Source organism: Mobula hypostoma, chromosome 4, assembly GCF_963921235.1.
Source record: "Mobula hypostoma chromosome 4, sMobHyp1.1, whole genome shotgun sequence".
NCBI classification, from domain to species: Eukaryota; Metazoa; Chordata; class Chondrichthyes; order Myliobatiformes; family Myliobatidae; genus Mobula; species Mobula hypostoma.
The window spans coordinates 94,866,539-94,879,191 of NC_086100.1; the positions used below are offsets into that span (position 1 = coordinate 94,866,539).

Consider the following 12,653-nt stretch of genomic DNA (forward strand, 5'->3'; position numbering starts at 1 on the left):
CAGTCCTCCAGGACCTCGTCTGTGCCTAGAGGACACAAAAGTACTGGTCAAGATTCTGGGGACTTATCCACTTTAATACTCATTAGGAGACCCAACATTTCCTCCTCCTTGATCCCTAAACACCCCAAGATATTTATATAGTCAGAACTGATCTCATGGTTCTCCATGACTTTTTCCTGGGTAAATAACAAACGTCCCCTCTTTTATCCTTGAGTGGTCCCACCCTCTCCCTAGTTATCCTCTTGCTCTTGACGTATGTATAGAATGTTTGGGATTCATTTTAATCCTACTTGCCAAGGACTTTTCATGGTCCCTCCTGGCTTTCCTAATTCCTTTTCTGGCTTCTTTATAATCCTCATGTGTGCCATTTGATCATAACTTCAGAAGCTTTAGATACTTTTCCTTTTTCTTCTTGATTAAATTCATCACCTCTCTGGACAATCAAGGTTCTCTTACCTTTCCATCCCTGTCCTTCCTTCTAACAGAAACATATCCTTCTTATACTCTGTGCAATTTATCTCTAAACTCCCTCCAAATGTCTGATGTTGACTTGCCAGAACAAAGGTGTTTCCAAATAACTCTCCTTAGTTCCTGACTAATGGCATCGTAACTTGCCTTATTCCAAGTTAAAATTCCAACAAGGACCATACCTATCCTTATCTATGGCTATCCTGAAAGTTAAGAAGTTGTGGTCGCCGTTCCCTAACTGTTCATCCACTGAAAGGTCAGTCACCTGGCCAGGGTCTTTACCCATCACCAGGTCCAGTACGGCCCCTCCTCTCATTGGACCATCCACATATTGATTTAAGAAACCCTCCTGGATACATTTAAATTCTGTCCCATCTAAACCTCTTGCACTAAGAAGGTCCCAGTTTATATTAGGGAAATTGAAATCCCTCATGACCACAATCCTATTATTTTTACATATTTCCTTAATCTGTTTACATATCTGCTCCTCAATGTCCCAGTGGCTATCGGATGGTCCCATCAGCATGATTGCACCATTCCCATTCTTGAGTTCTACCCAAATGGATTCAGTGTCTGAACCCTCCATTACATCTCCCCTGAGTACAGCTGTGGTATTGTGTTATTGTGCCTGATTAGTCGTGCAACATCTCTCCCCCCCCCCCCCCAACTTTAACCTCCTTCTCTATCTTTTCTAAAACTTTGAAAACCTGGTATATTAATCACCCATTCCTGTCTCTCTCTTGACCAAGTTTCAGTAATGGCTACATTATAGTTCAGTGTACTGATCCGTGCTCCAAGTTCATCACTTTTACCCATTATACTCTTAGCATTAAAATACACACACTTCAAACTAATCAACCCATCATACCTATTATTTCACTTTGGTTTTTCAATACTTTCCCTGACATCTACCTTCCTATCCAATCCTTCACTTACTGACTTGGTGCTCCAGTTCCCAGCCTCCTGCAAAACAAGTCAAAACCCTCCTATAAGTAACATTAGCAAACCACCCAGCCAAGATATTGATTCCCCTCTAGTTCAGGTGCAACCCATCCCTTCCCCAGAAAAGGGTCCAATGATCCAAGAACTTAAAACGCTGCCTCATCTTCGCAGCCACTCATTCATCTGTGCTATCATCCCACTCCTACCTGCACTAGCCTGTGGCACTGGGAGTAATCCATAGAATACTACCTTGGAGGTGCTTCTCTTCAGCCTTTTTCCTAACTCTATACACTCACTGCGTAGGACTCCTCTTCCCTTTTTTGACTATGTCATTGGTGCTAATATGAACCACAACCTCTGGTTGTTCACCCTCCCCTTCAGAATATTCTGCAGCCGCTCTGATACATCCTGAACCCTAATACCTGTGAGGCAACACACCATCCTGGTGTCTTTTGTGTCCACAGAATCTCTGTCTATCCCCCTAAATAGCGAGTCCCCTATCACTACCACACTGCCTGCCTTTATCCTTCCCTACTGAGCCTCAGAGCCAGCCACAGTGCCACTAGACTAGCTGCAGCTGCTGGGCCCTGATAGGACACCCCACTAGCAGTAGCCAGAGGGGTATACTTGTTGCCACAGGGGAACCCTGCACTGACTGCTTACTCCCTTACCTCTCCTGGTGGTCACCCATCTACTGTCCGAATCCTGTACTCTGGGTGTGGCCACCTCTTCAAAAATCTCACCTATAATGTATTTTGCATCCTGGATGATCTTGAGTACATCGAACTCCAGCTCCAACTCCTTAAACTGGTCAAATAGGAGCTGAATTTGGGTGCACTTCCCACAGATACAGTCATTAGGGAAATTGTCACATCTGAAAGGAGTAGCATTCCATCCTATGTACTTTTTTCAAAAAAAAAAGCTTTTCTTCTTATTTGTTCCTCTGACTGCTCTTGCCAAAGCTTGTTAAGCTAAAGCCTTCCCACTCTATCACAGGCACACTCCAACCCTGCCTGCCTTTTATTTGCTGCTGAGTTTAGCCCTCTGATGCTGCCACTTACTGCATCTGCACAGCCAAAAACAGACCAGTCTTACCCAAAACTGCTCCTTTTTTTCCTCTCCCGACTTTCAGTAGGGCTCTGACACAGACACTCACTATGCCTGAGGTGCTGAAAAAGACTGACAACAGAGTGGCAAGTGCATGGAGCACACCACCAAGGGTGATGGTAGAAGTGGATACATCAGAGAAATTTAACAGGTTCTTAGATAGGCGGATGGATGAAAGAAAAATGGAGGGCTAAGTAGGAGGGAAGCATTAGATTGACCCTGGAGCAGGTTAAAAGGTTGGCACTACATCATGGGCTGAAGGGCCTTTTACTGTTCTACAGCTCCTCAAATAGAAGCAGCCATTTAACACTTTATCAGTCTTACACAGAACATAATACATCTTCTCAACTACAGTTGGTACATGCCAGCTTCATTTTCTTTTTTTGGACAACACTTCATTGTAGCTCAATGATTTAAATGCAAATAGATCTGGACAGCAAATCTGTACACAGTACCACAACATGGTTTCAAAGTCCTGCACAATCTCAGCAAGGTATCAATAAGCTGTATTGATATCCCAGTTGCTTGCAGTACCTGTATTTTTTACATTTTCTATATCATGAAATAGCACACCGAGATTCCTGTGAATATCCAGTTTTAATTCTTTTTCCGGCCAAAGATAATAACTATACATTGTTGAACAGCCCCAGTTACACCAAAAATGAGACTGTAATCTGATAAAGCTGCAACACAACATCCTATACATGTTAAGCTCCACACGGTAAAGAATGAGCTGTCCTACCATCCACTGACATGATCTCAGCTCTGCAAATGTGACACATACAGTTGTGATTGCTGGAGGACAATCAGAAAACTAATAGGAGGTGAACGAGCAATGAATATCACTGGACTCAGCTAGATGATCCGTGGATAGCCCCTGTCAGCCTACTCCTGAAGTCTGCCATCATGGAAGACAATCTTCAGAAAAGATGACTCAACACATGAAGCAACAGCTGAGAATACGCCCAACAGAACACGCCAGCTGGAGTTCCAAAGAATGGCAGTGCAAAACTTGTTGTGAAACTATCAGAATTACTCCAAAAGAACAATAATGTGGCTATCCTATGTGCTAAATTGTTTTGGTATGTCCTGTCCATTAAAGGATAATCTAGCTAACTACTGCTATATTAACCAATAACAGTCAATATATTAATCAATAATGGAAAGTGCCATGACAATTAATTATAATAGAAAATGCTTGAAATATTTAAGTCAGGCAGTATTTGAGACAGAAAGCACATTTCCAACCTGTTATCTCTCACCAACAAATGCTGCCTGATTTGCCATGGATTTCATTTTGCTTTTATTCCAAATTCCCAGCAAATACAGTTTTGTGGCTTTGGACATATTTTGGTCAATCATTTCAACCCTAGGACATCATTGCATCACTGTTGATCAGAAACTCATAGACTAGTCACGGTAACATTGCAGCCAAGAAGAGAGATCTGAAGCCTTTCCACTAACCACAAACCAGGAAGTGATGGAACACTCTCCCCACTTGTCCAGGTGAGTGCAGCTCCAATAACTTTCAAGTTTGACCCCATCCAGGACAAAGTATCCTATTTGATTGGAATTCCGTCCACCTCCCCCACCATCAGTGCATTGATTGAGGTGGGTACCTCTTACAAAACGGTCTGTGGATTCTTGTTGGCTATTCTGTCTGTAGTAACTTCTACACCACGAAAACACGAGGACAATGAACCTAGGAAAAATACCAACTGAAAATTTTTCATCAAATTTCATATTTTCTTTTGGAAAGATAATGTCCTCACTTCATGGTTGCATTATGACATATTCAATTATGACACATAGTTGTGATAGTTACTTCATGTGGAATCTTGAAACTCGCCACCCAAGAATATAGAGAGCACCATCTTCAGAAGAACTGCAGTTCAAGGAGACAACTCAGTAATAAATTCTAAATTATTATTCAATACCATAAAACAATAAATAAATGTTGGTCCAACTGTTCCTTAATATTTATACATAAACTTAAAGGAAATCAGAAAATGGTCCTTACCACTGTTATCAAAAAAGACTGCTGTATCTTCTATTTCTTGCTGCTTTGTTGAGGTTTCTGCATCTGCCCCTGTTCGATTTTTTTCAGATCTGTCCTTGCAAGAAAATTCCAAACTAGTTTCTTTTCCTGCCTCAGTTCTTTCAGCAAATTCTACACGTGTTTGTTTAATGCTTAGATCCTTGCGTGGTGTTTGCTTCTTTTTTGTGGTACTTTCTTCTTCCCTTTCTTCATCTGAACCATTAATAGAAATGAATCCTTCACTGTCTGAAAAAGCTTCTGCCTCCGACTCATCCTCTGATTGATCCTCATTTTCAGGGCTTGACGACTCATAATGCGTTTCTTGTAAAGAAGCCTTAATTGCTGCTTCTAGCTGGCTATCTTCACTGGCATCTATTAAGCTCTCCTAAAAGAGAGGAACCAGGAAATGGAAGATGATTATCACAAAGGATTATAAAAAAAAGTATAAGACTATTATGGCCCTATACTTCTGACACTGAAGCGCACCGTGCTTCTTTTCCCATCCCAGACATTCTTTTTGAAAGACGTCTCTGTTGGCCATCCCTCACTGCATTGCCTTTTCACACAGATGCCCATATAACACCTGCAGTTTTGCACACTTACTGATCGTAGTCGCTTCTTTGGTGGGCTACAGGAGAGTCCATCTAATAGTCCATGCTCTGTTAAAAATCCCGTCACCTGCTCCAGGAACGAATTCACATCCAAGTTACGCCATTCAACTAACTTTTGACCTAAAGAGGAATTGGGGTGGGGAGGAGAGAGAAACTAGTGAAAAGCAAATTTAAAGAATTACAAGCCAAGTTTTATTTTCCAAACTTTGCCAACAGTGGCACAGCTAGTAGAGCTGCTACCTCATAGCACCGGAGAGCAAGGTTCAATCCTGACCCCAGTTGCTGTCTGTGTTTAGTTTGCACATGTTCCCTGTGAAGATGCTCTGGCTTCTTCCCACATCCTAAAGACATCCTTGTTAGTAGGTTAATTGGCTGCTGTAATTTGCTCCTAATCTACAGGTGAGTGGTAGAATCTGGGGTAAATTGATGGGAATGTGGGGAGCATAAAATAGAATTATTGGGAAAATATGGTTGATAGTCGGCACAGACCAAGTGCGCCAAAGGGCCTATTTACATGCTGCATCGCCTCAGGACCCCAATAATATTAAATCATTGGAGATGGGGTGGGTTCATTGCTGGACAATGGAAAACTATGTTTTAAGAATAACTGTCTTGTCAGTGATTGAAAACAATAAATTTTCACCATGAATATTTATAGTTATCTTATTCACCATTCTTCACGTACCTCAAGCAGACAAAAGCTGCAGCAAGGTAGCGCAGTGGTAAGCACAATGCTTTACAGCACAGGCAACCCAGGTTCAATTCCCACTGCTGCTTGCAAGGAGTTTGCACGTTCTCCCCGTGACCGCATGGGGTTCCTCTGGGTGCTCCGGTTTCCTCCCACAGAACAAAAGTGTACCATCACTGTAAACTCTCCAGTGACTAGGTTAAATCGGGGGTTGCTGTGCAGCGTAGCTCTAAGGGCCAGAAGGGCCTATTCTGTGCTGTTACCTCAATAAATAAAAAACTGTCACTCTCAGGATGATTTTTTTTGTTTTTTGCAGCATTCTCTGTAAACTCTAGAGACTATTATATCTGAAAACTGGGATACTTAAGACTGTAACACGAGAAAATCAGCAGATGCTGGAAATTCAAGCAACACACACAAAATGCTGGTGGAACGCAGCAGGCCAGACAGCATCTATAGGAAGAAGTACAGTTGGTGTTTTGGGCCGAGACCCTGGATGCTGTAGATCCTATAGATGCTGCCTAGCCTGCTGCGTTCAACCAGCATTTTGTGTGTGATACTTAAACTGTCCTGTCTGGCACCAATTCCATGGTCAAGGTCACTTAAATTACATTCCTTCCCCATTCTAATGTTTAGCATGAACAGCTGAACTCTTAACCACGCCTCCCAGCTTTTTATGCATTTTCTGCCATACAATTGGCCAATTAGATATTTACACAAATGAGCAGGTGTACTGTACCTAATAAAGTGGCCACTGAGTATATTACAGAGAGATATATGATTAACACAATCAGAATTGCTGAAAAGCACATTTCATAGACAGTGCCTCTATTGGTCTTCTGGATAATGATGGAAGTATTGAAGGGAAGACCAGTCTTCACAAGAAGATAGGCTGAATAGCCTCCTTTTCTGTACTATTTATTATGATGCCTGATTACAGATAGACCATCTGCCTGCCATATTTTGTTGGTACACAAATCCAGAGGTGGGAGGATGTATCTGAAATAATAACCAGATGTGCAAAACTGATACTTCTGGCTTCTCCAAATGCAAAAATAATCTTGGCAGTTGTGCATACACTAGCAAATACCAACAGATTGCAAAGGAGAGAATGCACAATGACACCTTGCAGATAACATCAGGTGGTCTTATAAGTCAGGGCTATTTAATTAAATGTGACGATTGTGTGGAATTCGTGCAGCAATAAACACGTTAATGCAGATGTGTCAATAGAATCAAGATACAACCTTCAATTGCATTGTTTGCCAACACTGTAAAAGTAGTGCCTCAAGCTGCTGTGTGTACTTAATATTTCAGTAATATTACTGTAAACTTATTGTTTAAACAGTCTTTGTTGTTTACATAATTCCTTGTAGGTTATATGCAAAAGTACTGCATGGAAATGGCATACATCGTCACGCAACTATTTCATACATATGTACCTCGCTAAAGTAAAAACAAAACACACATTTATCTCCCGGCTCATTTTGCTTCCAATTAGCTTGTCTGTTTAGGAGTTATGAAACTTAATGAGTAACTGATGAGGAAGTTTTAAATGAACCCAAGACACTTGTTGAAGTGCAGTGAGAAACAGCCAAGTAACAAAAAAGTGCAACGCGTGTCTCTTCAGAAAAGACATAGAGACAATAGAGTTTAAAAAATGCTCATAAACAGCAGATACCAGGTGATAATAATATTAAATTAGCAATAAAGCAGGAACAGCTGACTACATCAGTATGATTGACGTGTCCGATTACATAAAAAGCAACTGGATTTTGTATACTGAAGGAATTGAGTAGTATTTTTAAAATGGAATAGCTAATGAAAAACAAGTATCAGTTTTGAAGAAGTTGACTGTGCATTGTCAGTTCAGTGATGGGCTTAATGATGCACTGAGGAATCATTTAGTTTGTGGAACCTTACAAAAAAAAATCAATTAACGGCTCTTAACTGAAGCACAACTTACATTTAAAAGAGCAGTTGAAATAACTGTATCAATGGAAACAGCAGACAGAGGTGCAATTGATTTGCAGTCAGGAATGAGAGTCAGCATGAACAAAATTGCAATGTCTAAACAGAAACCAGGCTTGCTGAACAAATTGTGTTACCATTGTGGCAGAGGCTCACATACACCAGACCAATGCAGATTTAAAGGCAAAACCTGCGGCAGATGCAATAAAATAACGTACATACAAAGAGCATGTTTGGCAGACAAAAAGTAAATGGACAAGTGGACAAATAAATGAACAAATAAAAAGTCAAGTTGCAGTTTCAAAAAGACCCCTAATCAACGTGAAGTTGATGAAAAAGATCTGATAATGATGAGAGAGTGACACAGGATTGGATAACCTTGAGATTTATAATATGAAAACTAACAATAGGCCAGCAATATGGCTGACACCAGAAGTGAACAGCAAATTAATTAAAATGGAATTGGACAATGGCTTGGCTGTTTCAGTCATTCCACAAAATGAATTTGAACAGCATTTCAAAGACAACTGAACTGAAGCCTGCAGGTAGCCAAGTAAGAACTTATACTGTACAGGAGAAAAGATAACTCCTGTGGGAATGATATTTGTAACAGTGAAATACAACAAACAACAAGCCACATTGGGCTTATAAGTGGTAAAAACATGAGGGCCAGTATTGTGGGGATATGATTGGCTGAGACAACTACAACTTGATTGGAGATCCATCCACTATTTGCATGCTACATCCCCTGTAATAGAGTTTACTGAAAGTGAATTAAGAAAGGCAGTGGATGATGCCACAGCAGTGTTCAAGGATGGTATTGGAAAACTCAAACATATCAAGTGCCACACCCAAGTTTTGCAAGGCCCGGCCAATTCTTTGTACCATCCGTGATAAAGTAGCCAGTGAGCTAGATTGCATGGAGGCTGAAGGAATCCTTTCCAAGGATGAGTGCAGTCCATGGGCAATACCAATGGCTCCAGTAGCCAAGAAAAATGGGTCTATCGAGATCGGTGCTGATTTTAAGGTTACCATCAGTCCAATACTGAAAGTACATCAATACCCTCTGCCCAAGATAGAAGATACCTCTGCAAACCTTTCTGGAGGAAAACATTTCAGCAAAGTGGACTTAGCTGAGGCCTAGCTACAGATGGAGATGGAAGAAGAATCCAAAGTGATTCTCACCACAAACACTCACAAAGGGCCATCGCTATAATAGTCCAATTTTTGGTGTAGCATCTGCAACTGTGCTCTGGCAGTAAGCTATGGAACAGGTGCTGCAAGGCTGTTCAGGCTCTCAGTGTTACTTGGATAACACCATTTGTTACTGGTAAGGATGACAAGGAACATCTCCAAAATCTCAAAAGAGTGTTAAAAAGATCTGAAAATTATAGGCTCGGAGAATAATGCAACAAGTGTGAATTCTTTAAACCAAGCATCACTAACTATGGTCACACCCTTGACGCACAAGGATTACAAAAATGTCCTAAGAAAATTCGAGCAGTGGTGGATGCCCCAAGGTCAAAGGATGTGTCACAGTTGTGGTCAAGCGACATTGGTGACAACAGGGCTTCACTTCCAGATGATAAGCTCAATGTCTTCTAGCCTTCGATGTTCACTTTGACCATCAAAACATCACAATTTCGCACAGCCCCCAATGATCCTGAGATTTCAGTATCTGAGGCCCATGTGCGAGCACCCATCAGGAGAATGAACCCACAGAAAGCATAAGGCCTAGACAGGGTACCTGGCCGAGTACTAAAGATCTGTGCTGATCAACTGGGTGAAGTGCTCACTGAGATTTTTAACCCCTTGCTTTGCCAGACTGAGGTACCCACCTGCTTCAAGCAGGCTTCAATTGTACCGGTGCCTAAGAAGAACCTGGTAACCTGCCTCAATAACTATTGTCCAGTAGCACTTACATCCACTGTGATGAAGTGTTTTCAGAGGATGAAACATATCAATTCCTGCCTCAGAAGCGACTTGAATCTGCTCCAATTTCTCTCCCGGCACGATAGGTCCACAGCAGATGCCACTTCACTCCCCCCTGGAACATCTGGACAGCAAAGTTGCATAGATCAGGATGCCCTTTATCGACTATAGCTCAGCATTCAATAATATCATCCCCTCAAAACTAATCAATAAGCTTCAAGGCTTTGGCCTCAATATTTCCTTGTGCAATTGGATCCACAATTTCCTCTCTTGCAGACCCCAGTCAATTCAGATTGGCAACAACATCTCCTCCACAATCTCCATCAGCACAGGTGCATCACAAGGCTGTGTGCTTAGCCCCCTGCTCTACTCGCTTTACAATTATGACTGTGTGGCTAAGTGTAGCTCCAATGCAATACTTAAGTTCGCTAACAACTCCACTGTCGTGGGCCTAATCAAAGTTGGTGATGAATCAGCATAAAGGAGGGAGATTGGAAATCTGGCTTGGTGGTGCCACAACAACAACCTCTTGCTCAATGTCAGCAAGACCAAGGAGCTAATTACTGTCTTCAGGAGGAGGAAACCAGAGGTCCATGAGCCAGTCCTCATCAAGATATCAGAGGTGGAGAGGATCAGCAACCTTAATTTCCTCAGTGTTATCACTGTCCTGGGTCCAACACATAAGCGCAATTACAAAGAAAGGATGGCAGCGCCTCTATTTCCTTAGAAGCTTGCAAAGATTCAGAATGGCAACTCAAACTTTGTCAAAATTCTACAGATATGTGGTGGAGAGTATATTGACTGGATGCATCACAGCCCGGTAATGGAAACAGCAAAGCCTTTGAATGGCACATCCTACAAAATGTAGTGAATATGGCTCAGTCTTTCATGGGTAAAACCCTCCCCACCATTGAATACATCTACATGGGCGCTGTCACAGGAAAGCAGCATCCATCAGTAGGGATCTCCACCTCCCAGGACATGCTCTCTTCTCACTGCTACCGTCAGGATGGTGACATGGGAGCTTTAGGACTTCCACTGCCAGATTTAGGAATAGTTATTACCCCTCAACCATCAGGCTCTTGAACCAAAGGGGATAACTTCACTCCACTTGCCCTATCCCAAAACAGCCCCGACAACCTATGCAGCCACTTTCAAGGACTCCATCTCATGTTCTCAATATTAATTCATTCACTATTCTTTTTGTTATTTGCACAGTTTGTTGTCCTCTGCACTCAATAGTCTGCCCTGTTTGTGCAGTCTTTCATTGATTCTTTTACAGTTATTGTCCTTATTGAGTATGTGCTCAAGAAAATAAATCTCAGGGTTGTATATGGTGACATATATGTACTTAGATGATAAATTTACTTAAACTTTGACCATTACATCCCTGCTAAGGTCCTCACCATCAACCTCTTGCCCATACAGTGGGGTAATCCACTGAGCAGAAGCAGCAAGTCTGGTTTATTGCCTGTCAGGAAATGTAGAGGAGTATGATCCAAAAGTAAAGCAGTAGAGATAGTTTAGACATAGATGATATTTTACTAATAAAAATTAGAAATAGATGATATTTTAACTAATAAACTGCAAAATAACAAGCCACAAAGAGAGAACAGATACTTAACATGACAAGGCAACAAGGTAACTGAAGGCTTGAAGGAACTGGTTGAGGCTGGCTGGTGCGATGAGTAAACAGGGGCTGTGGATGAATGCTGGATTTACATAGGCTGCAGGTGATGAGTTGGATACAAGTGGCAGGCGATTCCTGTTAGCTGGATGGAGAGTAGGAGATGCCTGCCTGTGCAGGCCTGATATTGATGGCTCCAACCATTGGGAGGAGCGGTAAACAGCAGTGAAAGGCTGCTGTTTTCCACAATACGTCAGGATGGTCATTACCCAAGAAGGCGAATTGGGGTGGGGGGGGGGTGGTATCCAGCCAATTGGCTGAGCTGAGTTTTCCAGAAGGCAACAGGGCCTGTGAGGATCTACACTGACTCCTGGGCAGTGGTGAGTGGCATGGTGGTGTGAATGCCTCTTTGGCATGGTGGGAGGTGCAGGGGCAACCCCTCCGGGGGCACTCTTATTGGGAACGCATCTGGGAGGACGCATATCAACACCAAATCACTGTTTAACGTGCAGACGTCCACACCTCTCGGGGCACTGAAGAGGCAATATATAATGCTGCTGCCAATCGAACAGCACAGATATTATCAGCCACAGTATTTTCCAAAGAGAAAAACAGCGGGTGCCTAGCAGTATGGGCACACCAGCAGAGCAGGCATTTGGAAGGGGTGCGCACGGAAATGGGCAGATGCTCAAGTGGTGGCATTGATATTTGATGAGGCCCTACCTGCCTCCAGATTAAGCCCAGATGCTGGACAGGGGGTCCCTCAAGATGCATCTGAAAGGGCATGGGAGCTGGACAGGTACGGCAAGTAGATTATGTGGGGCCTCTGCCACTACAGAACAAGAATCGGTATGTGGTCATAATTGCGCACACATATTCCACGGCCCTGGTGTCGGTGCCATGCAACCATGCTGACCAGGAAAGCACAATAAAAGGTTTGCAACACTCGTCATCCATGTATGAGATCCCCTGGGAGATCAAATTAGACACTGGCTCCAATTTTGCAGTAGCCAAAGTCCAGGAGTGGGCTGCGGAGTCCAGCATTTTGTGGGTGTTCCACATCCCATACTACCTACAGGCAGCAGGGCTGTTCGAGCGAATGTACATGCTGTTGAAACAACAAATTAATTTATTGACTCTACACCCTCCAAGGGTGGCTGAGTGTTCTGCAGCAGGTGGTGGACAACCTGTGGGCTTAAAAAGGGTCCCCGATGTCCTGATATTTGCCAGTGTCGTATCCTCCAAAAGAAGTGGAGTTGGAGGAGGAGT

The 12,653-nt window shown here is 42.6% G+C and overlaps 1 protein-coding gene across 1 annotated transcript in view; it reads right to left on the reverse strand.

Annotated features, from left to right (window-relative positions):
• ubxn7 (UBX domain protein 7) overlaps nt 1-12,653 on the reverse strand; it is a 128,897-nt gene that overhangs the window by 35,691 nt on the left and 80,553 nt on the right. Inside the window, 2 exon segments of the mRNA XM_063046174.1 lie at nt 4,538-4,940; nt 5,159-5,286. Coding sequence (XP_062902244.1) covers nt 4,538-4,940; nt 5,159-5,286 — 531 coding nt within the window.